The sequence below is a fragment of the Vitis vinifera genome, chromosome 10 (assembly GCF_030704535.1).
Source record: "Vitis vinifera cultivar Pinot Noir 40024 chromosome 10, ASM3070453v1".
NCBI lineage: Eukaryota > Viridiplantae > Streptophyta > Magnoliopsida > Vitales > Vitaceae > Vitis > Vitis vinifera.
Genome location: NC_081814.1, coordinates 10,522,034 through 10,549,164, shown reverse-complemented (window position 1 = coordinate 10,549,164; position 27,131 = coordinate 10,522,034). Strand labels below are relative to the sequence as shown.

At 35.6% G+C, this 27,131-nt stretch overlaps 3 protein-coding genes across 4 annotated transcripts; 1 reads left to right on the top strand and 2 right to left on the bottom strand.

The window, feature by feature from the left end:
• Nucleotides 1-3,509: 3,509 nt before the first annotated feature.
• LOC104880561 (uncharacterized) lies at nucleotides 3,510-4,241 on the bottom strand. The gene has a single exon (XM_010657509.3). It carries the CDS (start codon nucleotides 4,160-4,162, stop codon nucleotides 3,788-3,790), a length of 375 nt encoding a protein of 124 aa, XP_010655811.1. The 5' UTR covers nucleotides 4,163-4,241; the 3' UTR covers nucleotides 3,510-3,787.
• Nucleotides 4,242-5,241: 1,000 nt separating this feature from the next.
• On the top strand, nucleotides 5,242-17,023 carry LOC100243430 (mannosyl-oligosaccharide 1,2-alpha-mannosidase MNS3). Of its 2 annotated transcripts, XM_010657347.3 has the most exons (7): nucleotides 5,273-5,639; nucleotides 5,733-5,851; nucleotides 11,529-12,502; nucleotides 13,791-14,052; nucleotides 15,671-15,868; nucleotides 16,014-16,162; nucleotides 16,294-17,023. In XM_010657347.3, the coding sequence occupies exons 3-7, from the start codon at nucleotides 11,529-11,531 to the stop codon at nucleotides 16,550-16,552; spliced, it is 1,842 nt and encodes a 613-aa protein (XP_010655649.1). In that variant the 5' UTR covers nucleotides 5,273-5,639; nucleotides 5,733-5,851; the 3' UTR covers nucleotides 16,553-17,023. The 2 variants fall into 2 exon arrangements, with proteins under 2 accessions (XP_002275664.1, XP_010655649.1); XM_002275628.5 differs by lacking the exon at nucleotides 5,733-5,851 and having other exon boundaries at nucleotides 5,242-5,639.
• A 24-nt stretch (nucleotides 17,024-17,047) lies between these two features.
• Nucleotides 17,048-20,973, bottom strand: SIRK (inward rectifying shaker-like K+ channel). Its single transcript, NM_001281144.1, is given in 11 exon segments — nucleotides 17,048-17,199; nucleotides 17,433-18,171; nucleotides 18,268-18,453; nucleotides 18,540-18,572; nucleotides 18,679-18,777; nucleotides 19,009-19,248; nucleotides 19,653-19,970; nucleotides 20,079-20,136; nucleotides 20,238-20,393; nucleotides 20,498-20,713; nucleotides 20,795-20,973. Coding segments are annotated over 11 exon segments (2,376 nt in total).
• Between the last annotated feature and the right edge of the window lie 6,158 nt (nucleotides 20,974-27,131).

The following is a 27,131-nucleotide window of genomic DNA, read 5'->3' as shown; positions in this document are numbered from 1 at the left end:
CAAGGCTGGATTCATGGTTCCAAACTTACCCAGAATCTGATCCAACCTAATCCTCCATGCCCATTCTCAATGCTGAATTTGCCTATATGCTTGATGATTCTAACTCTGGTACTAAGATTGCGTTTGGGAGCGATTCTACAAAGCGTTTATAGTATTTTTAACACTTGAATAATAAAAATTTTCACGTATTAGAAATATTAAAAGCGTTTCTTATAATCACTATCAAACGGGTTCTAAGTTACTTCTATTGCGTTTGGATTTATTTTTAATGTCATTTAAATATGATTTTTTTAACCTCAATTGATAACAATGAAATTATATTTATAAAGACAAAATAGTAAAAATATATATTTCATTTAGTTTACTTATAATAAACAATTCAAACATGATTGATTTTAATTTTATTTCCTATGTGTTAATTTTTGTAGAGAATGTTTTAATGACATAGTTTGGTAAAAAAAAAAAAAAAACAAAACTATCAATAATCATCTTAATGTCAAATTCAAGTTGTTTAAAAATCATACAAAACCTATTAGAAGCCTTGTATACCCTTGTACACTTAGCACATTTCTCTTGTACAGTTAGTGTAATATCCTTGTACAATTAGTGTAATACCCTTGTACAATAACACAAATTTCATATATATCCTAATTTATATGTCCATGTAGGTGTATTAATCATATTTTCAATGATTTGGTTAAGAAAATAGTGGATGACTTAGGGTCAATTTTTTTCCCCCAAATATCATTATTGGGAAAAATATTGGAATTTTCATGTGAGAGTTAAATAAAGTGCATGTCATAGGTATACAATTATTGAGTGACAAGGAAAATAAAAAAGTAGTTTAGAATCAATTAAAATCATTCACAAAGGGTAATCTTTTACATCTTTGTACAATTAATACATTTCCCTTGTACAGTTAGTGTAATACCCTTGTACAATGACACAAATTTTATATCCCTCCTAAGTTATGTGTCCACGTAGGAGTGTTTAACCATATTTCCAATGATTTAGTTGAGAAGATAGTTGCGGGAATTAAATAAAGTGCATGACATATGTGTACAATTTGTGAGTGATAAAAAAAATAAAGGAATAACTCATAATCAATTATAATATTTCACAAATGGTAGTCTTGTACACCTTTGTACATTTAGTACATTTCCCTTGTACAGTTAGTGTAATACAATTGTATAAATGAATAAATAAAATTTATTATTTTTTTTATTTTCATATAAAAAAAATACTAAACAAGGTTTTCAATTTTCATTTTAAAAAATAGTTTTCATTTTTTAATTAAAAATATTTTCAAAAAGAGACAATATAGAAAATAAAATTTATTTTTAAAAATAAAAAATAAAAACTAGAAAAATATTTTAAAACCAAACTCAAATATAATCTATATAATTTTTAACTACTTGTTTTCATTTAAAATAAGTAAATATACCTTTCAACCCTTTTATATAAAATTCAATCTCTACTATGTATTGATATAATCCACTTCTAAAGTTAGGTCATATGAAAACATTTTAATTGAGTACTTAAAATAAAAACTTTCCATCCATCCTCTTTCTTTCTTTTTCTTTTTCTTATTTTAATAAATTTTCAATTAATTCAAATCATTAAATAAAATCCTTAATAAACAAATTTGTAACATTTCATATAACTTATTACTAAAAGTCATGTTTAAAAAGTTATTAAAACAAGGAAGAAAGAAGATTAAATAAAATTAAACTTTTTATTTTATAATAGTAAAAAAAATAAATTTAAAATACTTTTTAATATAAAAAAAATTAAAATAGTGAATATATTTATTTTAAATAGTATTTTAATCATTAAATTATTTACTTCTAAAATGTAAAAGATAAAAATAAATGTAAAATATAATTTTTATTTATTTAAATTAATATTTTTTTTAGAAAGTATTTTCCAAAATAGTCTTTGAATCATTAATCTTTTTTATTTATAATTTAAAAATAAAAAAAATAATGTTGATTTTTTAATTATTTATAAAAAAGTTTAAAAAAATAATGAAAAATCCAAAAGTGATTAAATAAGAAATAATAGTAGCATGTGAAGGGTGGTAGAATAAAGATAAAAATGAGTCAAGTGGGCATTTTTGTCTATTCTTATCTCATATCCTTGTAATCAATTATGGGTGTTTGAAGGACTCTTTATTAATTATCAAAGTCAAATGGGTCTAAAGCCCAATTCTCCTTAGTATTATTTTTAACACTTGAATAATAAAATTTTTCACGTATTAGAAATATTAAAAGTGTTTCCTATAATCACTATCAAACGGGCTCTAGGTTACTTCTTTAAAAAACTTAAGTCATTGAAAATGTTGATCAATCGGTAATAAATAATAAATAATAAATTAACTAATGACAGTATCTCATTAGAATAATATTACAATACGTAGCTGATGATGAAGACATGCAGTACACTTAAACTGGCTATTGCAACTACATTTGACCACTAATTGAAGGACTCAATTGTTTTAGTAATCACAATAAAAGAGGAAGACCCAGTGTTTCTTTGACAATAATTGTGAGATTTGAACTTCTAAAATTTCACTTTATAACAGAGCTAGTAAGATATTTTTACAATAATCTAAAGGAAAAATTGCAAATCATATTCGTACCCTTGTTACAAAATCAATCAGATACATCGATGGTTATGGGTTTAGATGTGCTAATTGATTTAGAAGACAAAAAATGACCTTCTAACATGGAATGACCCTCAAATAATGGTGCCAACTCCTGAGGAGCAATGAAAATTAAGCAAATGGAGTGTATTATAGAGGAGAGAGAGGTAGAATCTTATACTACAACTATGTATAAATCAGCAAAATAATGTGTCGATATGTGTGTAAAAACTAAAATGAACTTCGTGGGGAGAGCCAATGCAATGCATGCATGGAGTGTACGCTACGAAAATCTGCAGAACCCATGAAACAAGGACCCACGAACCATGCAAATTCACATGCACTCTTCCTACTTTGGTGCTAAAAGTCCCAAGTAACAATTGATATTGACCTCCAAGTTGGGAAGCGTTCCATTTCTAGAATCAAAACAGCAGACATCTCACTAACAATATTTGCCTTGGAACCCAGACCACTCACTGCGTGCCTATTCAAATCTGAACAAAAGCTCAAAGACTAAGATGGGGTGACTTCATACTAGTTTGTGGATCTCCCAACGCAACCTATCATATTAAATCTCAATTTAGATCATGGGTTTCATGATTTTTCTGACTGTATTAGTAGTATGGTTATGAAATGGAAACAAAAAAAATAAGAAAAATAACTTGGAGATCAATTCATATGATGTTCTAAATACCGAATTAAAAAATAAGGAAATTATTCAATTATTAGAGTAATTATGAATGCACTTAGCCAAAATTACATGTTCCCTTTTATAGCTTTTCAACATAACAACTCTTGTGGGAGGGATCCACTCTGCTGGTTTGATTTTTATAACAACACTGGTATGTACAATGACTTGAAGAACTAACTCAAAACAAAATCTTTCTTTTGAAAGGTAACTGGACATTGAAGAAAAATCTGTCTGTGATATTAATTTCTTGGAAAATGAAACATTATTACAAAGATCAACAAACCTGTACCTTGTTTACAAATTCAGAGCCACTTTTTTTATCAGTAGCTTCAAAGAAGATAAGAAAGACAGCAAGAAAAATCATCAAGAATGACTCAAAGAAAGCGCAGAGGGGGTAATGAAAAACCAATGTCAGAAGCCATCTTCATGATCTGCGTTGTAGGCATGGTTGTCTAGGGTTTCTGGGAGGAGAGGTCGCAGTAGAAGGCGATGGAGTTGGGGTAATCGTTGTGGCACGGAGACGAGCCAGAAGGAGGGACAAAACCCTTGGGGAGCATGGCTGAGAAAGGCCTTGTTCTGAAGCTCTTGGTTGTCTTCTTCCTCCTCCTCCTCCTCTTCTTCTTCTTGTCATTGATTTCTTCGTTCAAGGAAAATGGTGGGGTGTTCTTGATGTAGAACAGTTGGTAGCTTGTGGGCACATTTGAAGGAGTACTGGCTTGGATTTCGTGGGGTGAGGTTGAATTTGCATCAGAGAAGGGGAAGAAGGAGAAGAGCAAGACCAGAAAGACAAGGGTGCAGAAGTACTTCAAGGTTTGATTCAAACCCATGAGACTAGAGAGTTTGGGCTTTGATGCATTTGTGTTGTAATGAAGCCAAAAATGAAAGAGAGTATAGGCTTTATGAAGAGAAGAGGCTATTTATAATCCTCTTCACAAAAACATGCCACCAAAAAATATAAGTAAAATTTTTTTAGATTTTTCAAATAATAATAATAATAATAATAATAATAATAAAAGAATATTTTAAAAGAACTAAGAAGTGGCAAGAAGTCTAACTAGAAAATTTTTAATTAATAATTTAGTAATTTTTGTAACTAAAAAAAATCCAAAAAATTTAAAGAATTTAATAACTCTTCCGGCAAAATTTGGGATTTTTTTAGATAATTAAGTATAAAATCTATTAAAATTAAGTGACAAAGTTTTTTATTTAAAAATTATCTATTCTATAGTAACTTAAGAGTCAGACAATTACTAAACCATTGCAAATCATTTATACTTAACAAAATTTATCATTCAACTCTTTTGAGCTCAAAATCAAGGTATGTATTGTCATTCCAAATTTTGGATTCTAATTCCCATAGGATTTTGAGCTATGACCTCTAATATTCCTTCTCATACTTGTTTGTTGTCCAACTTTCTTCATAACTTTCATTTCTTATCTCTCATCTCTCATTCTATACATTACTCCATTTTCCTTTGCTTAAGCTCCCATCATGCTTCATAACTCTTACAGCTCCCTTCAAGCATATTTAGCCCCTTTCTCTACAATGATTGAAACAACTCCTATAACTTGTATCTTTTTCATTCTTTAAACTTGAGATTTAAATAAAAATATATGTTAAATCCATTACTAGGGTTTTAATGACCATTTGAGTTCATTTGAATGAATTATTTTATGTTTTAGATTTTAAAGTACAAAAAAGTTCAAATGTGAAATTGCATTTAGAAAATGCGGTTTCGGTTCAAAAGTGAAACCGCATGTGACAAATATGGTTTCAGCTAAAAAATGAAACCGTGTTTACCAAATCCAATTTCATCCTATTTTAAAAAATAAAAATAAAAATAAAAATAAAAAAAGAAAATAAGTTCAGAATATATGTCATAACAAGGGTCATTCTAACTAAACATTAGTTTGGAAATGAGGTTTAATGGATTTATTTTCTCCACTACTGGGCTATTTTGGCCCAAAACTCGGCGAAGGCATTAAAATTGGATCCAGGCAGCAGAGGAAGACTTTTACTCCTGGAAGGTGCAGATGCTGAAAGCTGACGTGCCCAGAAATGGAGAAATGGTTATTAGGTCTGTGTCCCCCAACACACTCTGCATACGCCCTAATTCGCTCGTTGACTTCAAAACCACGCCTAGCCAAACACACATTTTCTTTCAATTTCTCTCCCTCTCCCTCTCCCTCTCCGAATCCAAGCCCTAGCCGCTGATTCCATCCAGCATGTCGAAATCTCTGCCCTACTCTATGAAAGATGTTCACTATGACAACGCCAAGTTCCGCCACCGATCATGCTTCAAGGTCTCTGCCTCTCTCTCTCTCTCTCTATTTTTCAAATTGGATTTTATCTGAATTTGAATTGCATTAATCTGATTCTCTTTTGGTTGATGGTAGGGAGTGATCTTGTGATCTGTGGGTTTGTTGGTTTTTGAATTGATCTTATTAGTGAAGTGTGAATCTTTGATCGGAACTGAATACTAAACCCTGTGAAACTTCGTTTGCTTGATTTCTAGGTATATAATTGAGATTGATTTTATGAATTTTCAAATTTAACTTGCGCTTGTTTCAATACGATCTAATATTTGACTTTTAGGTTCCTTTTGGATTGTTGAAGCACCTATTCGCTATTTACATGAAGATTCATACTATAATATTTTGCGTTTACTAGATTTGATTGTTGTGAATGGAGGATTAGCCAATGTAAGGATTAGGTAGGGATTGTGTACAGCATATGGTTTATTTTCTGAATCTCTTTACAATTGCTGCCGTTTTTAGGAATTACAGAGAAATTCCTTTCCTGATAGGGGAGGACTGAGGGGAATATAAAAATGTTCATGCCTCAAGGGTACCATGGGTTCCAAAATTGGGGACTGGAAAAGGCGCTTTAAGGAATTTGTGCTAGAAAGTCAAGTTGGGTTGTAAGGTTGCATGTTCTCTATCACCAAGCAAATGTAGGGTGTTCATGCAAAGGGTGAGACTTGACTTCTTGCATATGGTAAAAACGTGTTGCTGACTAACTTACCAAGCATAAAAAAGTTTTAGTGAGATCTGTTTTAGGAGCGCCCATTCTTCCAACATCAGTGTTTCACCTTCCTTGCTTGTTGTCAAACTCAGCACTAGGCTCAATACTCATCTTGACTGGTCCAGTAACCAGCATATTGTCTTTCCTAATAAATTATGACATGCTTCCACAATATAACTAAAAAGCATTACATGATCTGGTTGCTTCTACAAACTGATCGAGATCTTTCATATGGAAGTGCCAAGATGAGTCACGAATGTTCAAGTCATCACTACTAAGCCCTCTTTTGGGATAACTTCCCCTTTTTGGCTTTATCGGAAAGCTGAAATTGAAACCCAAGGTACAATTTTTAAAGGACAATATTGGTATTGTAAAAGTTTTATTAAACAGGAAAGAACTTCCTGCATGAACTAAAATAGAGCTTAAAAAAACAACATTTTTCTAGTTTTTGTATTTGAGTTTTTTTTTTTTTTTTAAAACCATAAGCTCTTTGAATAAAATTAGTTAAACAAATATAAAAGCTTTTATTAAGCTTAAAATTGAGCTTTTGGGTTCTTAAAAGTTGATCCAAACATAATCTAAGCAGCCACTTCTTGAAACAATAATATTGTTAAGATACACCAAAGAAAAAATAAAAAAGAAACAGAAAATAATGATCATGCCACTTTGCTGATATCCAAATATGTGTATCAAGTCATGCATTGGGAGAGTACTTTAGCCCATAAATTTCTTTTTCTTTTATATTTACTTGATCAGCTCTGTTGAAGAAAGTATTTAAAGAAAAGCATTCTTAGTATTGATTTGGTGAGAAGCAACACCAACCCCATGCATTCCTAAACAACACACACCTAGCTTGATATAGTTACAACTCACAAAATAGAGCCATGCAAATAGAATTAACTTGGGTTCAACTTCTAGAGAGGTTTCAGAGAAGTCAATTTCAAACATTTGGGTGTACCCAGTGCAATGAACCCTCTACTATTTTAAGTGGTGCTACTAAAATGATGGTGTAGTACTTTATAGCATCTAAACAGCTTCCAAATGCATGTTTATCTGGTGGGTAATTTGTTGATTTCCTTTATCATTTTGAATAACGGGTTACCATCCTCAAAGCCTTTGTTCATTTCCATCAGCAGGAAGATAATACATGTTGATAAGGCTTTGGTGGTGAAATTGGAAATTGTGTGGGGTGAAATGGCACTAAGAAGTAGGTAGATAAAGTTTAGATCATAAAATTGATTATTGGATGCTAAGTAGCTAAGTACAAGAACCTTATATAGAGCACTCTAAAAGCCAATTGGTATTTCATATGTATCTTTTGTGCTTTGAAGTGGCTTCAAGTCTTAGAATTAAACTAGCGAACAATGAACTTATTCATGTATGCTTTCTAGAGCAGGTGGAGGTTTTATGCTTGTTCCTTGATTTCAGAGTAGACTAGTTCTCATTCATCTAGTTAAGGATCCTGCAAGGTGCTTTTTTTTTTTTAAAGCAATATGGATTGGATCTATGAAGGGTGGAACATGCAAAAAGGCGTGTCTTCTGGAAAATGGTAGTATCTTTGTAAGGGAAGAAGAGTCACAATTATCAAGAATACCCTTTCTAGATTGACTATATACTTCATCCTTTTTTATTCCTACGTTATTTTGCGTTAGGTGAGAGAGGTTTTTGAAAGGAAATGACATCTGATCAACTAGTATTTAGCTGAAGATAAGGGTATTAAGAGTTCAATGCTTTTAAACAAGGTTTTGTTGGCTACATGCCTTTTTAGGTTTACCATTGATAGAAATAGATTCTGGAGGAAAATCATAGTGGGCAAGTTTGGCACCCTAGGTTAGGTGAGGCTTTCCCTATGCTACTCTCAATAGCTTCCTTCAAAGGTGCATGGGTAGCTGAGATGTGGGAGCAAATTGGGGAGAGTGGATGTTGGAACCCTAGGTTTTTGAGACAGATCCATGTCTAGGAACTAGATAAAGTGGTGCAAGCCTTTTTCAAGAAACTATAGGCGTTGTCGATTTGCAGTTGTATAGAGGATAAGATGGTTTCTATTAAGTCTCTCTACTCCTCTATTGAAAATTCTGAGGCATTCCCCACAAGCTTGGTTTGGAATCCATGGGTCCTGGTGAGGGTAAGTTTCTTCACATGGGAACTACTTTGGGGGAGGATTTTGACATCAGAACGACTTAAAAGGAGGTGATGGAGAATTCCATATAGATGCTATATGTGCAAAGGTGATGAAGAAACAACTAATCATAGCCTCCTTCACTATTGAAAGCAGTCATGTTATGGCTTCTTATTTATTCTCCTTTTAAGGATAGGATGGGTGATGCACTTTTTTGTGAGAGAGGTCCTTTTAAGTTGGAATGGTTCTTGTGTCAAGAAGAAGAGGATGAAGGCTTTGAGACTTGCCCCCTTGTGTTTCTTTTGGATAATCTGGAAAGAAAAAAATCAGAAAACTTTTGAAAACATTGAAAAAGGGAATCAGGTAATCAAGTGTACTTTTATGTATATTTTTTTTGAGTGAGTTAGATTGTACATAGATGATAGCTCTTTGTCCACGATGGACTTCATTGATTGGCTAAGCTCTAAGTGAGGCAAGGGGAGTTGTTTTTTATTTTCCCTTAGCTTTTTTAGCCATTGGATGCCTTTGTATACGCCATGTATACCTTTTCTCGCCTTTTATTAAGCACTTTAATATATCCTTTCTTTACCTATCAAAAATAAAAAATAAAAATAGTGTGAGAGTTTGGCAATAACTATGGAGGTTGATGTTCCAAGTGGTGGAGGGTAGGGTTGGGTCCAGGAATTTTTCAAACAGTGGGCTGTGGGTTTGGCAGGAACTGGTAATATGAAGAAACGAATCTAAAAAATATACAATTCTGTTGTATATTCAAATTATATAACAAAATCTTAGAATTGAGTACTCAACTTGCAACTCCTTGATTGCTTAGAGAATTACATTGAACCAATTTTAAAAAAGATATGTATAAAAATATTCCCCAAAAAAATATAATAATGATAAGTATCTTCATCATACATTTAGCAAAATATGATCTAGTTATGTATGGTGAACAAAAGAATGACCAAAAAAAAAAAAAGGAATGACCAAATATCTTGTATCAATGTTCTGCTTGATGATCTTGCAAATAATTTTTTTTTTTATTATGGGTTTGATGATCTTTCAAATAATAAATATTGTCTAGGAGTGATTCTGAACTCAAACTGTCAGAAATTTCTCTTTCAATGGAAACAACCAAGTTATTTGCAATAAACTCACCCTCTGGCTTGTTCTTGTCTTTGGTGCATAGGTGTTACCTCTCTTATACTCCCTGTTTACATAGGGTGCTCCCTTTTTTCAATTGGTGCCTTCCAATGTATCTTTGTGTTTGCCTGTTAAAAAAGAAAAGGAAAAAAAAAAGGGAAAAGAAAAAGAAACTCATCCTCCACCTTGTTCCAAGGCATGGTTTTAACAAATTTAAAAAAAAAAAAGAAAAAGTCAAATTCTAGGACATAACATGATATATCAAGTAAAATAAGCAACTAAATAGTGATAGTGCTAGACAACATATATCTATGGTTCCATTTCCCAATAACAAAAAACATCCAGGCATGAAAAAAAGTTAGGAGACTCTAAAATTTCAATCTTTTATTCAAAATTACTGAAAATTCATGCTTCTTTCTAAAATTGATTTTTATAACCATACCATTTTGGGACTCTAGCCGGGGTCAAGGAGGTTGGAATCTCAGCTTGGCTAGAGATTTCAATGATTGGGAGCTGGACCAGATAGGAGATATGCTGAATCTGCTGAGGGACTTCAGGACTTCTCCTGAGGAGGATTCTGTGAGATGGAAAAGGGAAGGCAATGGTGTTTTTGGGGCTAAGGGTGCTTACAAAATGCTGATTGGCTCCTCAGCTTGTGACTTCCCGAACAGACGCATTTGGATGGATAAGGTTCCAACAAAAGTGTCTTTTTTTGCTTGGGAAGCTTCGTGGGGGAAGATCCTCACCTTGGATAAGCTTCAAAAAAGGGGGTGGCAGCTCCCTAACCGGTGTTTTTTGTGTGGCTATGAAGAGGAAAATGCGAATCACATTCTTTTACATTGTACAGTGGTTAAGACTCTTTGGGAGATTGCCCTCGCCATTTTTGGAGTTCAGTGGGTGTTCCCAGAGTCAGTTAAAGAGGTGTTACTTAGTTGGAGGGGTTCTTTTGTGGGAAAAAAAAAAGAAAAAAGACCTTGAATTCTATCCCGTTGTGCATATTTTGGACTGTTTGGAAGGAAATGAATAGGTTAGCTTTCAAGGGGGGGTCGTTAGATATTCAGAAATTCAAAAAAAATTTTGTATGTAATTTGTGGAGTTGGGCTAGGGTGTACATTGGTGAGGAAACCTATTCTCTCTTAGGCTTTTTGGAGTGGCTTGCAGCCACTTGAGGGTGGGCGAGGTTTTTCCCCTCTTTTTTTTCAGCTCTTTGTTTTGGGCCTTTGTGTATACCCCTGTATACATGCGGCTTTTTAGCCTTTTCTAATATATTTGGTTGTTTATCTATCAAAAAAAAAAAAAATAACCATACCATTTTGGGTGTTTGTGAGCCATGCAAGGATTTCTTGGTTCATCATGCTTTGTACTCGGGAAAGGAGAACACAATCTTTTACTTGTTGGGGTTTGTTTTGTTTCTTGGTTAAATCCACACTTATTTGAAGTATGCAGTAATCACATTACTATTCACTGTTGCTCCTATAAATCTCGGTTAGACATTGTGCACTAATCAACTGAGGGAAGGAATTCAACTCTGATCATTGCTAAGGATGGAACCATTCTGATAAGACCATTAGGATGATGATTGTTTCTCTCTACCTGGATCTATAGTAATGATTTGGAGCATCCATAGATATTTTTGCTAGTTTATGTTGGGAAATCAACTCTGAATTTTCTCACAGTGATAAGCTCAAGCATGAAGCCAAGGCAAGTTATTACAAAAATAGGAACAAAAGGAAATAGCTTGTATCACTAAATTCACCAAACAATTAGGATGACCTTTCAATATTCCTTTTTTCCTTCTGTTATCTTATCTTTTCATTCTTTTTTTAACTTGTAAGCCATATTTTTTGCTCTCCTCTAGGGTTTGATATGCTCCTTTGAATTAACTTTCATTTATTATTTCTTTCTACAGATGATTACTCAGACCATGCTCACCAGTAACCTGAAACGTGATTGTATAAGTTGTAGTACAGGAAAATTTCTAGTGTTATTGATGATTGGTGGTTTAGCATATTTGATGCTAACAAATACAAGTTCTGGCCATTCAGATTCTAATGGACTTGCAAAAGGTGTTATTTTTAAGGGAGGCATTAAGGAAGGAGATAAATCCATCATGGATGGTGGCAACAGATTTCGAAGATTTTGGAGAAAACCACCAAGGCTTCCTCCTCGATTATCGCCTGATGAGAAAGGTAGTAATAATAGTTTTATCCATGATCCTGTGAAGTTAAATGCAGACTCTATATGGATAGCTAGGCAACAAAGTGTTAAAAAGGCATTTATCCATGCATGGTCTGGCTATAAGAAATACGCAATGGGTTTTGATGAACTTATGCCTCTTAGCCATAGGGGAGTTGATGGCTTAGGAGGTCTAGGTGCTACTATTGTGGATGCACTGGATACTGCCATGATCATGGGTGCTGATGAAGTTGTCACTGAAGCAGGTTCATGGATTGAAACACATCTTTCACATAGGATTAAAGAGAAAGGCCAAGTCAATTTATTTGAAACTACCATACGTGTTTTGGGTGGTCTTCTAAGTGCTTATCATTTAAGTGGGGGAGAACAAGGAATGAACTCAACCCATATGGGGCCTAAATCAATTGTTTATCTAGAAACTGCTAAGCAGCTGGCTGATCTTTTGCTATCTGCTTTTACTTCCAGTCCAACTCCTATTCCCTTCAGCGATGTTGTTCTACGAGATCACTCAGCACATCCAGCTCCTGATGGACAGAGTAGTACCTCAGAAGTTTCCACTCTACAGCTTGAATTCAATTACCTGAGCACTGTTTCTGGTGATCCAAAGTATGGTGTGGAAGCCATGAAGGTTTTGGAACATTTAAAGACTCTTCCAAAGGTGGAGGGACTGGTTCCAATCTATATAAGGTATTGGCATTTCTTTGTTTATTCTGTAGAAGTGCTAGACTGTTTACCTGTTACAGAACTGGATCACATTGCTCATTAAAATTTTTCATAGTCAGCGCTTTAATTGTTATCATCTTTTGGTGATGGTGGGGTTTGGCAAGGACCTGTTCTAGGTGTGAGTTAAGGCCATGGTTGCTGCCGATACTCTTTTACTCCCATAACTGTGCAATCTTGTGTAGAACTGCTTGTCACACTGTATGCAACTCAATGAAATAGCTTATACCTTTGATTATACAATCAAATGCATTAATTTTATCAATAATATGCCAACTTTAGTAGTTGAAGGATATCTTCAAATGATCAAAGAAAGCTTTCAGCCTTTTGTATGTCACTTGGCCTCTGCTTGATGTTTTAAGCTCTTAGGGATTTGTTTGGTTCACAGGTCTCTGAGCTAGATAATGGTTATCTTATTTCAAAGTATAAGATTACCATGTTCGATGTACACATCTTTGGAAGTTTTACATGACAATCCTATTTTCCGAGATAGTATTTATAGAAATTGGATTTATTAATAAATAAAGAAATTGCCTATCAAAGATCTAACCTGAACCAAATATCAGAGTGATCTCGTGTATATTACATTCTGGGATTCATTTTTATCAATATGATTCCATTCCTAAGTTTAGATGTCAGTGAATATCACATTTTCAAGTATGGGATTACCCTGTTTGATGGGCGCATAACTTTGGGAAATGTTGATTTCCTTGGATATGAGATTTCCTCAAAGTTGAGAGGATGCCTTACCTTTGTAAGGATGATTTTTTTTTTCCTCCATTCATAGGGAATGAAAATAAAAGAAAATTGGACTGTCCTTTTTTATTCTCTTTTTTATTTAGAAGTTTAGTATTAAATTTGCATTAATTGCCAAATAGTTCTAAGATAATGAAATTTTAACATGGGAAAAATTGACGGAAATCTCAAATTTTGGAGTTTAACCAAATATTTGAATAGGAGTTTAAATGCCAGTGGACCAAACACACCCTAATTACATGACTATACTTTTGTACATTTAGGAAAGTATTTATCAGAATGTGAATTTGCAATATATAAGTCCTCATATTTCAGTATAGAATGTTTTATATTCTTTATTCTGTTGCTAAGCATGGAGCTGGTACATTGTTGTTATTCATATATATGTTTTCATACATTTTTCTCTTGGAAATGTTCTTTTGTAGATTAATGTAATTTATGATATATCTGGGGATAGTAGGGGTATTAGTGTTTTGATATCATCTTTCTATTAATGCAGCCCTCACTCTGGTGAATTTAATGGAGAAAATATCCGTTTGGGATCACGTGGTGACAGCTACTATGAGTACTTAATTAAAGTGTGGCTTCAGCAGGGAGCTGAACGAGATGGTAATTTCAAGTATTTATATGATATGTATGAGGAAGCAACGAAGGGCATTAGGCACCTTCTTGTTCAGAAATCTATCCCAAAGGGATTGGTTTTTGTTGGGGAATTACCTTCTGGATCTAAAGGTGCTTTTAGTCCAAAAATGGATCACCTGGTATGTGGTTCGTTTTAACTACTTTAAGTTAATCTGTTCAAAGATCAATCTAGGTTATGGCTACTTAATTTGTTTTTGAGATCAGGAGATTAAGAAACAGTTGGCTAACTGGAGATAATTACTGTTTACAGTTGGTTGATGTGAATTTTTTTTTTTTTTTTTTTTTTGGATCAGAAACAAACAAATGTATTAATAGAAAAAAACATAAGAAGGATGAGAGGTCCTCCTCATGAAGTACAAACCTGGTCAAAAGTAACTAAGTAAACCTCCACAAAACAAGGAAGGCTACAATTGGTTGATGTGATATAACTGCTCCAATTTTTTAATCAAATCAACAAGTTCCTGGAAGTATTGATTAAGATGTAGTTACATGGGGCAATTGCATTGGGATTTTAAGAGGAATAAGATGCATGAGTTATTGGCTCATTTTTTGTGACCAAATATTCTATCACCGGCAACTTAAATGTTAGTACAGGAATGCTCTTGCTAGATTTTAGTAAGCTTTTCGTTCTTGTAAAAATTTGTCCTCGTCATGCTATAGAAAGCTTCAGATCATTTGTAACCTAAGCTGCTGCAATTTTGTTCTAGATGTCTAAGACCTAGGTTTCATGCTCTATCCTTCTTTTTCTTTTTCTTTTTCTTTTTTTCCCTTTTATTTATTTATTTATTTTGAAAAGGTAAAAGAAAAGAAAAAATAGCTTTTTATACTCTGGAGCATGATTTTTGATACTTATCTTGTTCTGCCTGGTGAGTCCTTTTCTAAACCCTCTTTCCTATATGAGTCAATACCAGTGTACTGCTACTATATCAAGTGAAATGAGCATTTAATCTCCTTAACTCCTGCTTTATAAATTTTTTAAAATTTATGTCCTTTCTTATTCACATGCACTCATTCCTGAAAATAACCACCCTGCTTACTCTTTCTTCTCTTATTTGAGACAAAATTCTGCACCTGTAGCATGTCTTATCCCCCCTAAGTTTTATCTGATGATTTACTAGGTGATACATGAGCATCTCGCTGCCGGGTGGTTTTTTTAATTAATGAAATTAAAGGGAAAGAGAAATTCAGTTTGAGAAAGGAATGGGGTTCTTTCCTCTGTAACTGCATTGGGTAACAAATCATTGAGCAAAACCAGAGTTGTACCATATCCATTGATCTGACTCCAAAGAGATTGGAGCTCGCTTTTGAGGACTATGAAATGAGTGGTTCCATCTATCCTTACCTTATAACTGCATAAATTTACATCTGCCCAACTACATAATAGAGCTCTCTTAGTAAAAATAAATCCCACTCTTTTACCTCAAAGTCCCTTTATTTTTGTGTGATTTTCTTGAAACTATAAGATCAATGAATTAAAGAAGCATTTCAGTTGGTGTAGCGTGTGTATGTGCATGTGTGTGTGTGTGTTTTCTGTTTTTCTTTTCCCTTTTTTAAGTATACTGCATGTATGGAGTTCCAACTGTTTAATACTATTGCACAAAATGCTTGATGGGATTATGTTCATTGGAATGTTATGATGGTAAAAGAAATCATGTGTCATTGGAAAGAATGCCACCATGCTTAATCATAACCTTCTTTTTGCATCCTGTTCTAATAGTGTATAACTGCCCTGTTTAGGTCTGTTTCCTGCCTGGTACTCTTGCACTTGGTGCCACTAAAGGTATTACAAAGGAAAAAGCTATGAAAGACAATTTGCTTACCTTTGAAGACCTGGAAAATTTGAAGCTTGCAGAAGATTTAGCTAAGACATGCTTTGAGATGTATTCAGTGACTTCTACTGGGCTTGCTCCAGAAATTGCTTACTTCCACACAGAGGTTGGTTGGACATATCAAAACACTATTACATTATTACATACAGTAAACATATGGATGGTGCTGAAATGGATCATTATCTACCATTTTATTTTGCTGCCACTAAAAACTGTTAAAGAGATTTGACATCTGGTTCCAATTGACGCAGGATTATTTTGAACAAGGTCTTGATGGTGGGAACAAAAGTTCAGAATACATGAATGACATAATCATCAAATATGCTGATCGTCACAATCTTCTTCGCCCTGAAACTGTTGAATCTTTATTTGTCCTTTATCGTATAACAGAAAACCCAAAGTATGTTTTTAAGGTTTTGCAGGCATTACATTGTTTTCTTATACAATCTTCATTGTCCATATTATACATAGTTTTTCTGCATTTTTTTGTACTTCTTTAGTTCTATGATCAACTATTGTCTATTTGTGCAGATATCGTGAATGGGGCTGGCAGATCTTTGAAGCATTTGAAAAACACACGAAGGTTGATTCTGGAGGATACAGTTCTCTGGATGATGTCACCAGGCTTCCTCCTCAAAGGAGAGACAAAATGGAAACCTTCTTCTTAGGAGAGACACTGAAGTACTTATACTTGCTGTTTGCGGACAGCACTGTTATTCCATTGGATAAGTTTGTCTTTAATACAGAAGCTCATCCTTTTCCAATTAAAGGCATGAGTAAGAGTGAATGATGCATTGCAATTGAACGAAAGCATGAAGGAACTCCAAATCAATTTGTAGAGCACACAGGTTCAACAGGTCTCTTTGCACCAACTGTTGTATGAATTGCATTGGCTTTTCATTTCATCCGGCACCAGAGAGAGTTAATGGGCAGGCTATCAAGATTAGAGGTGGACCAATTGTTTCCCATCTTATGATGCATAATTGATGTCGCAATCAGAAAACCTACCAAAAGGAATCCTTGGGCTTCTCTCTCTGTTTGGCCCTCTAGATTATGACAATTTTGTAATATGTATTTGCTTTAATGGTGGCTTTGAACGATGCATACGGATGGAGTGATGAGATAAGTTAAACAGCCTGTAATTGACTTCCCAGTTTTGTAGTATTATTGCTGGTCTTGGTGGGCAATTTGATAAAACTGATGTAGTGACTTTTCACTACTACCTCATTATACAATGCTATGCCTATAAGTTACAAGCTAATATTTGCCTCTACATTATAGTGTTTCAGTAACCATTAGGTAACATTGTAATTGTAGTTTCATTCTCATTTTGAAGTAGAAACAGATGATCCCCATCTCGGATAACGCTTATGTCATCTATTTCTGCATTCCCTGCACTAACGACTTTGGTGGGATTGTAGCCTCCAAACTTTTGACCTGCAGTTCCACAACGTGTTGGGATGACAAGTGGATAAAGCATAAGAAAGAAAGATGCTTTTCTCTAAAACAGTTTATCTGGTCCCATTCAAGGTTTGAATCTCCTATTCCAAGTTCGCTTTCATTTTCTTTTGCACTTGCATCTATCTAAATTGCTTAGTTAGAATAATAATTATGATTAAGAAAATTCAGGTCTATCTTGAAGAATTTTTTCGAGGTCAAACAAAGCTTACCAGCAATTTGCAGTAGCTCTTCTATTGAATCAGGTAGAATAATCAACTTCCCAAACTGCCCCTGTGATGTACTTGCATTTTGAAACTGTCTGTGGATAGTGACTCTCCTCTTGGTCAATGTCATAACATCTTTGTTGCCGGGAGGGCTAGGACTGCCTGAATTGGAATTTGTGGATACCTTTTTAAATTGAGAGTTGTGAAAATTGGGCCCCCCCGTTCTTGTATGTAGACCTTGACTAGTACAACAGTCAGCTGCGCCTGACCCAATAAAATGAATTTTGTGTTCATCTAATAACCTTCTATTTTCATAACTTAGTAAGAGGTCATATATGCTTTTTTTTCCTTCTTGTTCCGCTAAAGCTTTTGGGGTCCACCCTCTAGCATCCTTTTTGTTCACATTTGCTCCTCTTTCTAGCAGAATTCTAACCATTTCAAGATGCCCGTTGCAGACAGCAACATGAAGAGCCGTTTGGCCATCCTCAGCTGCTGAATTTGCATCGATCCCGCATCCAGTCGACTCATGAGCTTTGTCTGCTTTACTCTTCTTTGTAGCTTCTGATCCCAGTAAACCTATGTCCCTTGCTTCTTGTATTGATGGATCTCCATGTGGTGATTGATCATGACATCCAGCATGGGAAAGGCTTCCTCCTGGTGGTACTCCATCAATCCATTCTCTGAGGATGGACTCTGGGTCCATATGTGGGTCTGTAAAGCCTGAGCTTTCTAGCCCTTTCAGTTTCTGTAAAAAAAATACGGCAGAAAGTGAGCTCAAAATAGGGATAAAACTAATAAAAGCACTTTCCTGCTCTATAGACTGTTATTATTTATCATCTACCTTGAAAAGATTGTTCATAATAATTTGTCCATCTTCCATATTTGCTTGGATTGCGTTCATCAGTGAAGTTCTGCTTAATCTTAGTATCTGAGAAAGCTCAGAGGTCCGGACTGTTAACGATTGTGGCCTATAACATAAAACCCCAATCTCTCCAAACACATCCCCTGCAACAGCCTTTCCGAGAATCTGTATGGTGAAAGTGGGCAGTGAAGTTAGGATCTTCTTTGTCTTCTTTGTTTAGACTGTAGTTGCAAATTTTAAGAGTCACGTACCTGATCATGTCCGTCAATATATGCTATCAAATCCTGCAATTAAATCAGATTGATATTAGAAGTATGTATATATATATTTTTTATATTATTATTATTATTATAAGCAGATATTGTATGAAAAGAAAATGAGCCCGCTCACCACCGCTCCCGAGACAAGAATATATATATCTGTTGGAGCCTCCTTCTGTAGAATCACATCTTCTCTAGGTGGGAAATACTCAGCCTCCACTTCAGAAACCTTTTTTAAGAGATTGATTGCATTAGTATCCTTTGAAATTTCAGGAAATTATTTATGGGCCAATATCAATATCATAGAAGGACCAATATCTCTGGGCCATTACTTTTTAGCCTATCTTCAACCGTTAGATACATTCTGGCTTATGAACCGGAAAGCGGAAAAGAGAAAAAAGGGGAAGGAAGAGGGGAAAATGAACGAATATATGGAAGTTCAATGAGCCAAGAGCCATACCAGTTGGAAAAGGAAGTCCTGAGAAACACCCTGGAAAAGATAGACATTTTGAGCGATAGGGAAGAAGAGATAGTGTGCAATGCTGGAGCGAATGGCTCTTGGCAGGCCATTCAAAGTGTCTTGTTGTTTCAATCCTTCTGTTTTGAACTTGAGACATAAGTGCGACAGCATCTGATCCTGAATGCGTGGGGGCAATTGATTCCTTGTTGCAAACTCTGAAGCAGACCTGACTGTATCCCTCTGCACCACCCAATACAAAGTTCTCAGCATTACCACTAGCAGACTAAAGAGTTGTCCATTACTTGGAAAACAAAAGGAAAAATATTCTAAGATCTGAGGCAGTAGTATTACTAGAAAGTCGCAATGCACGAGGTAACTTCTATGGAAAAATAACCTTAAATGTTGTTCTCTTGATATTTAATATTGAGTTGGTAAGGTGTTCCATATAGAAATGTCAAATATAGGAAAGATGGGGGTGCCTTAAGGAACAATTTGGTAGCTTTGTCTCAAGCCTTGTCGACTTTTTACTAGTAACTGTTGATTGAGACTTGAGGTTTATTCTGGTTAATTCAGAGTCTAGGGAATTTTGCAGGTGAAAACATCAGTAAGGAGCAGTGGGAGGTTACAAGTGAAAGAGAACTTACAAAATCTCTGGTCCGGCTGGTCCAGTGAACAACAAGATTGGTCATGTTCCCAATGAGGTAAGATGTTAATCCCAAGTTGAATAGCATGTAAAAAATATCAAACAGCATCTCTCTTGGGTTCTCAGCATGCAAGTCTCCATAACCAGTAGTAGTTAGTGTAGTAATAGACCAGTAAATTGAAGTTACATATCTGTCCCAGAGGTTCTCTTCTTTGAAATTTGGATAGACTGCACCAATCCAGGTTCGTTCTGGATCCGGGTATCTATCTGCAATCAGATAGTTAAAGCATCCAGCACAGTGTACTGCAAACAGAGTTACCTGAAATCAAGCAGTAAGGAAAGCAACCCAAATTTTAATGGCTAAGTTGTAAGTTGACCCAGGTATCATCTCTAGGAAAGAGGGAGAAAGAAGTCCTGAACGGCTTACAGAAGTGAGCTTTATGCATCGAATCCAGAAGTAGTTAAACCGGATGTCCTTCTCTAGTCTGAATGAAAGCAAACCGGCATAGTGAGTATTGTGGCTCTCCCATAACAATTTGAAATTTTGAAGATAACCTAAGACATAGGTTTGAATTTGGTGATGAACCTTGCAAACAGGGAGCTGACTCGTCTCAGTCGCCAGAGCCTGAGCATGTTGAGTGCTTTATAGCCGAGTCCACTGTTATGCTTTGTGAACAGGAGGCTGAAAGCTTCAAATGGCGCTGTCGAACAGACATCGAAGATAAACCAGGTAGATATGTACCTGTGAGTGGCCTTGGGTTATATTCACAAAACTGAATGATTGTTCTGAATTGGTTACTGTCAGCAGCTGAAATGAAGGGTGTGATTCAAGGGCTGCACACTGACCTGATTGCAATTTTCTTGGCATCATCAACAAGAAGATAAGTTTCTGTGTCGAGATATGCTACAAAGAAAGTGAGAACGATATCGATGGCGAAGAAGCCATTGACAATGTTATCGAAGATGAAAAGCGCGTCTTGCTTGTAGGGCAGAAATCCAAACTCAAATGGGCAGATCCAGGCAGAGTAGATGACCAGAATAATCAGCAACATTTCCCAAGCCCTGAAATGATGAACATGAAACGTGAGAGAAGCCTTAAATGTGGAAGGCAATCCAGCAACAAACCAAGACAAGGATCATAACCTGTAACGGGGACTGAAAGGAGAAATTATGTGTTTTTGAAGCTTTGTTGCCTGGTTGATTCTGGCCCCAAGAGATGGGAGGAGATGACTAGAGAAGACGGAACCTAGGCTAGTTCTCTCCATTTGGAACTCTTCAACACAAAACCGTTGGAAGAAGGCTTTTGCACAAGAAAACGACATCTTTTTGTATTTGAATTCCTCAAAGGCTACAGTAGAGGCCGTTAAACTTCACAGGGTAAGTCGCTGAGGAAATGGTTATAAATAGGGAAACCGGTGCGTGCTGACACAGGCACTTTGCTTTTCTCCTCTCTCCTCTTCTCTTCTCTGTTCTGCTTTTATACATAATCCTTGTGACTATGCAGTTAGTGGGTCATCAAGGATAAAGGAGAAAGAAGATGTAGAAAAAGGAAAAAGGTGAAAAAGAGAATCTAGTGTTCTGTTTCAAGGAGCAGGGTAAACGGGAAATGAAACAGTAGAGACAAAGGCCAAGGAGTCGAGCTAGAAATAGAACATAACATTGGCGGGGGGAGGCAATGGAAGTGGCAGACATCAGGCTTCTGTAATGCAGTTGCAGAGGAGGAGACAGAGAGAGAGAGAGAGAAAGTGAAAGAGGGGAGAAGGGTGCATAAGATGTAATGGGAAATGGGATTATGGTATAATGGTGGTGGTAGTAGTGGTGGGAGCTCCATCATCAATAAATGTGGAGACTTACGAAGGACAGATTGGAGTGTATTTTATGGTGTTTTCACTTCATAATCCAGATATATATGGACCAGACAGCCGTATTAGATTTGAAGAGAAGCTCCCAGTTACAGACGACACGTGGACCAATGGAAGCTCCTTTTAGAGGCACGTCATCTTACAAAACCATCTCAACAAACTCAAGCTTAACTCATGTTTCTTTCTTGGTAGGACTAAGGAGCCGAGGTTGTTTCTTTATGCAACCAACCAGAACCATAAGTGTGAAATGGATTCCCTCCATATATCCAACCACCTCTCTCTCATAGACCCACTTCCAATCAGCCGACGCCCTATGCTTATCAGGTTTCACCGACCACTGGCCCATCATCTGATCTTCACACTGCTTATGCTTACTCATGATTTCTCACCTTTTTTGGTTCCACCTATCTTACAGAAAGTCGGATGCTTTGGATTACTCATGATATTTTGTTTAACAGTAGTTAAAGAAATAATTTATTAAACAAAAATAGTGAATATTCCTCCTGGGACATAATGGGCGTTGTTATCTGCAGCGGGTTGTAGATGGAACAAAACTTCATAAAGGCTCTCTCATTGAGAAGAAAAAAAGGCCCAATGAGGCCCCAGAGGATTTCCTTGAAGATTTCATCCAGAGGGATCTATGATTCCCAAATTTTAGCCCACTTGCATCTTTCGGATATTTACTTTGTCCACCCATCTCAACCCATTTAATTCTTCTAACGTGTCGTGTTCCTTCTTCTACATATCAACCAAAAATATTAGGGGTTGCAGCCTTGCAGGTCTAACTCTCATTATCAGAGACTCCAGATCATATACCGGTTACGGATAAGTGGCACCTCCCACCAAAACCAAGACCAACCTTGCAGTTGATGTAAATTAATAAACAAAAACAAAAATTAAATTTAAAAGAAAAAAAAAACACCATAACCCTAAGATCAATATGGTTTTTCTTTAATGGTGGGTGTTGCAGGAAGAGAAAGAGAGTTGAGAAGCGAGGTAGCAGCCCAGAAAGGCACATGGATCACATGGGTCTTGGGGGTGCTGCCTGCTGAGGTTGGGTCAGGGACTCAGGGTTAGGTGGGGTGAACCCTCTCCAATCATTCCAGGGAAGTAGGTCAACATTAGAGGTCTAAGAAGTGGGCATGCAAGTTCAAAAGGCGGGTCTACTCATGAGGCCCGTGAGACAGTCCTACATTTTGGGAGAGATGAGTGACGTGGACAATGCGACGCTCCTAGTTTAGTTTAAAGTAATGGTTAAGAAGAGTCTTCGTAAGTGTGCCATCTAGAAGCCACACGGGTAAAGGCCTGGCAGTGTATGATGAAAGGCGTGAAGTTCAAAAAGGCGCACACTTGGGGAGGTGACTGAAAGTGAACCTGAACCACCCCCCACCTCCCCCACCATCTTTTATGAATATTCAAGAAAGTTATACATAAAAAAATACTGAAAGAATTACAGTTAAACTGTCGGTTAGGACAGTTGTGGGGGCCCCTACTTTTCCCTAACAGGTGTGTTTGTTACAGAGAAGTGGAATGTTTTTCTGAGTTTGAATTCTAAATTTCGGTATTACATCTTCTTGGAAGATTAAGGTCGTTGATCAGGAGTTATTCTTTCACTCACTAAAACAAGAAGAAAAGAACAAATATTCTGTATGGCGTGGGGGCAATCTAGCATATGATACGGTGATGGGAGGGAAGAGCAGGAGAACCACGAATGCAGGGTGCAGGAGGGGGTGGTCCTATAATATGGTGGTCCAAAATGAAACCTTCCTGCCTTCGCCTACTGCTTTCAAATTTCATCATCTTGGTGGGGTGAGCCTGAAGCGCATTTACCAAATGTAGGTGCCTTACAGCGGTGGATCTAAACAACTTCTTCTGGGGGGCTACCCAGGATGCAATCTAGGGCATCTTCACATGGCTCATACGTTGTGTGTTCCCTTCATTTTTCATTTTAATTATTTTTCAGCAGCTGCCTCATGCCTTGATTTATTGCTTCTCTATCTACATATATATATATATATATATATATATATTTAATATTTAATAGTTAATAGAAGTTGGGGATCAAGTAAATTTTTTGAATCTAGTGGTTTACGTACTCGTGTATGTGCCCCCACATGACATGCACGTGATTTGTAAAACTGGCTTTTGACTCTCGGAAGAGGTCCCTAACATTGGTCAAGTTGCAAAGAGAACTAAGGGATCGAAAAAAGGAAGCCTGTATAATTGTTGGGGGGTACATAGGCTTAGCGGGTGGGTCATACTCTGCCACACTCAAATCAGAAGCTCAAGATTTGTGTTATTTTTGTGGTGTACCAGCTCATACACTTGGGTTTCAGTTGCAGCCCCAACCAGTCCCACTTTTCCTTTCTTCCCCACCATCATCAGCTCCTCTCTCGTACATGCATTATCGGTAGGGATATATTTCAAATTTTGTCAAAATTTTGAATTGATTTCCAGCCTATCTCGCTTCAGCTCTCCATGGTGAGTTGGTTGAGTTGTTTTCGGGTGTGATCAATATGACATCACCCTTTATTATTCACTCACTCATACGTGAATGGAATTAATAATGACTGTTTAGTGGGGATATTTGAAACTTAATCTATATGGTATGGTTTTAGGACTGGAGTGTCTTGATCTTCAAGGATCCGCCCCCCATTGATGAATCCAAAGAGAAAATTCCCATCTGAGAAAAATTTTTCTTCTTTGATCAAATCTAGAGTCACCTTCAATAGATTAAAGGGGGGCCCTTTTGGTACCCATATTCTCGTCTCTAGGCGTGCCCATTTAGGGCTACCTATGCAAATCATTTTCCTCATTGTGCTTGGTTTACCCTAGTAGCTCATATAAATATATATATATATATATATATATATATATATATATATATATATATATATATTGCTCTAAATCATTAAAATAACTTATACTAATTGGGAAAGTTGAGTAAAACCCGTCACCATTGATATTCATTCACTATTTTCATCATTACTATAACTTATAATTTGTTATTATACTCTTAAATTTGTTTCTTTTACAAACTTTGACGCAAAACAAAAGTTGAACAGAAACCCGTCACCATGTATATACATCTTATATATTTTCTTTTTCAATCATTATCATAATCCTAATTAAGTTTCTTTCTTTCGCGGACTTCGATTAAAAACAAAGGTTGAATAGCATATGCAGAAGTTCTTAAGATATAAGATTGTCCCTTGAAGGTAATTTAATTTAGAGGTGTGGTGGAATTAGTTTTCAGCCATCCAACAACATAACATACGCACATGTAACATCATTTTTTTTAAATAAAATAATAAAATAGACAACCTCAAAAAAATAAAATCATGGAAAACGTTACTATGAAATTGGCACAACCCCATCTATAATTTGGGACGACATGGACTGTGACATAACGTAACCATACCGCGTGAACGTTCCAAATATCTCATGGGCATTATTATTGAATGCAGGAAGAGCAAGAAAGAGCCAATTTTGGCAAGTTGTTGGGAAATCATTGTTGATCAAATAGTGGGGTTAAGAGTTGGATACTTGAATCTCTCTCAAAAGAATAGGAGAGATAAATGCATGGGGGTGGGGAGAACTGAGGAGGGCGAGATATTCATATGCCCACCTTTGAAGTGATTGGCCAGCGAAGATCCAATAAGTGTAGGAGGAACACCGGGGACCAAGTTTACTCTCCATTGCCGTGAAGAAGGGGTCATCTGCCCACGTTTTACCATTTAGTGTGGCCTTTTTTCAGTCATTTCATGTGATGAGGCCTTTCATGGTCCACACTTTTATTTAGTGGCTGCCACTCGCACTTATCCTCTTCCTAAGATAAGATACATCAAACCCCAACATATTGCCCTAATGTCCTCACCTTATTCTTGTTTTTCTTCCTTCTTTTTCTTGTTTTTTTTCAAAGCTTCTAGGGTTGATCATAGCCAATTGGGTGCTGCCAAATGGACATGGTTAGTGACATGGGGTGATGTGATTCGTCTTTGATGAGGTTTTGGTAAACTCAGCCGTCCCCTGCTAATTACTTAGGGGAAATAGCATGCGGGCAGTTGAGATGAAGAGGTGGGAACTGCCTTTTTGACCTTGAGAAATATGAATGCATTCGGTGTAAGCTTGTCATCTTTTTCGTATCTGCGTTTGGCCGAACTGAGATGAGACAAAATAATTCATGCCATAGGCCTCCTCCGATCTTTGGTTATGGACTTTGGAGAGTAGTGTAGTCCTTCTCATTGAAAGCGTCAAACAAGGCATTCTGTGGTCCTTTTCTTCCACTCTTGATGGTTTTCAATAACATGACTCAAAAGGTTTAAACTGCGAGAAATAATAAATTAATCAACGATGGAAAATGAATCTCTTTATATTATTTTAAACGTTATTTTAAACAAATAAGCTTTAAAGCATCCAAATATTATTGATCATGATAGAAATCTTCTACTATTTATGATTGAAAGCTCAACTTTAATGACTCGATTCCAATTAACCAAACAGAGATAATTTCATCATGTTTTATACATTGCTATGAAGATCATGAAATTTAATTTATAGTACAAGGGAGATCTCACAAAGATAAATGTCTAGTGATCATGTCGATAATCACGACGATAATTATGTGAAGACTGTCGTATTATGAATTGATTGCCACTAAAATGACCTATAGAAGATGCTAATCATTTATCTATCAAGCTTAATAAGAATATGGAGTTGGTGGTGCCCATTTTCCCATGCGTCCAATCCAAACACAGCCCAATGATTGCAACCCTTAAAAGAAAAAATATTCAAGGATTAATTTGGGAGGAGCTAAGGCATTGAGGTGTGTCAATGGGCAATTGGTGGAGAAAGAAAAGGTAAAAGTAGTGTTCTATTTGGCTCAGACTTTCCCTTTTTGAACCAACTTTGGACTAGTTAAAAAGCTAATAGGAGACTTGAGCTTTGAGTTTATAAATTACTCACTTTTTTAATAGATGGGTATCATAAAGTGTGTATGAGAAAGTAAGAAAGTGTAGTGCGTGGTCATCATGAAGTTGGAAGCAATAATCAAGTATGTGTAAGGTTACTTCAACATTTTGCCTTATAATACCCAAACAATATCTTTTAGTTGTATACTTCATCAACAATTACACATTTTTATCATGCATGCTAAAATTTTGAGTTACCTTTCTTATATGTAACATAAGTGATAAAAAAAAAACCCGAGAAATAATTCAAATTTTATAAACTTTTAAGATAAAATTAGAACTCATTTAAGTTAAAATGGGTGTTCATATTTTAAAGGTGTATAAAACAATGAATATTTTCAAATAAGATGATATAATTTAAGATAAGAAAAGATGGATTTTCATTTTATATATCTTTTCAAATACATAAGAATACGAAAACACTCGTTTTTTCTTTTAAAAAAATGATCGTATAAATTTGTAATCAGCAACATGTGAATATTTAAATGATTAAAAGAGATACCATTAAATAAAATTAAGACAAAATTGGGCTATTTGGCTAAAAAAAAATTGTATTATATATGTGTAAATTTAATGGAGATTCCCATGATTCCACCTGAGAAATTTTCAGTAGCTGACATGGAAGTGCCACTCATATTGATGATATAT

Excerpts from the sequence above, each read along its gene's own strand:
- LOC100243430 (XM_002275628.5), top strand. The coding sequence starts at position 5,562 with ATGTCGAAATCTCTGCCCTACTCTATGAAAGATGTTCACTATGACAAC. Across the intron at positions 15,869-16,013 it reads TTGCTTACTTCCACACAGAG|GATTATTTTGAACAAGGTCT; the intron begins GTTGGTTGGACA and ends CAATTGACGCAG. Across the intron at positions 16,163-16,293 it reads CGTATAACAGAAAACCCAAA|ATATCGTGAATGGGGCTGGC; the intron begins GTATGTTTTTAA and ends CTATTTGTGCAG.
- LOC104880561 (XM_010657509.3), bottom strand. The coding sequence starts at position 4,162 with ATGGGTTTGAATCAAACCTTGAAGTACTTCTGCACCCTTGTCTTTCTG.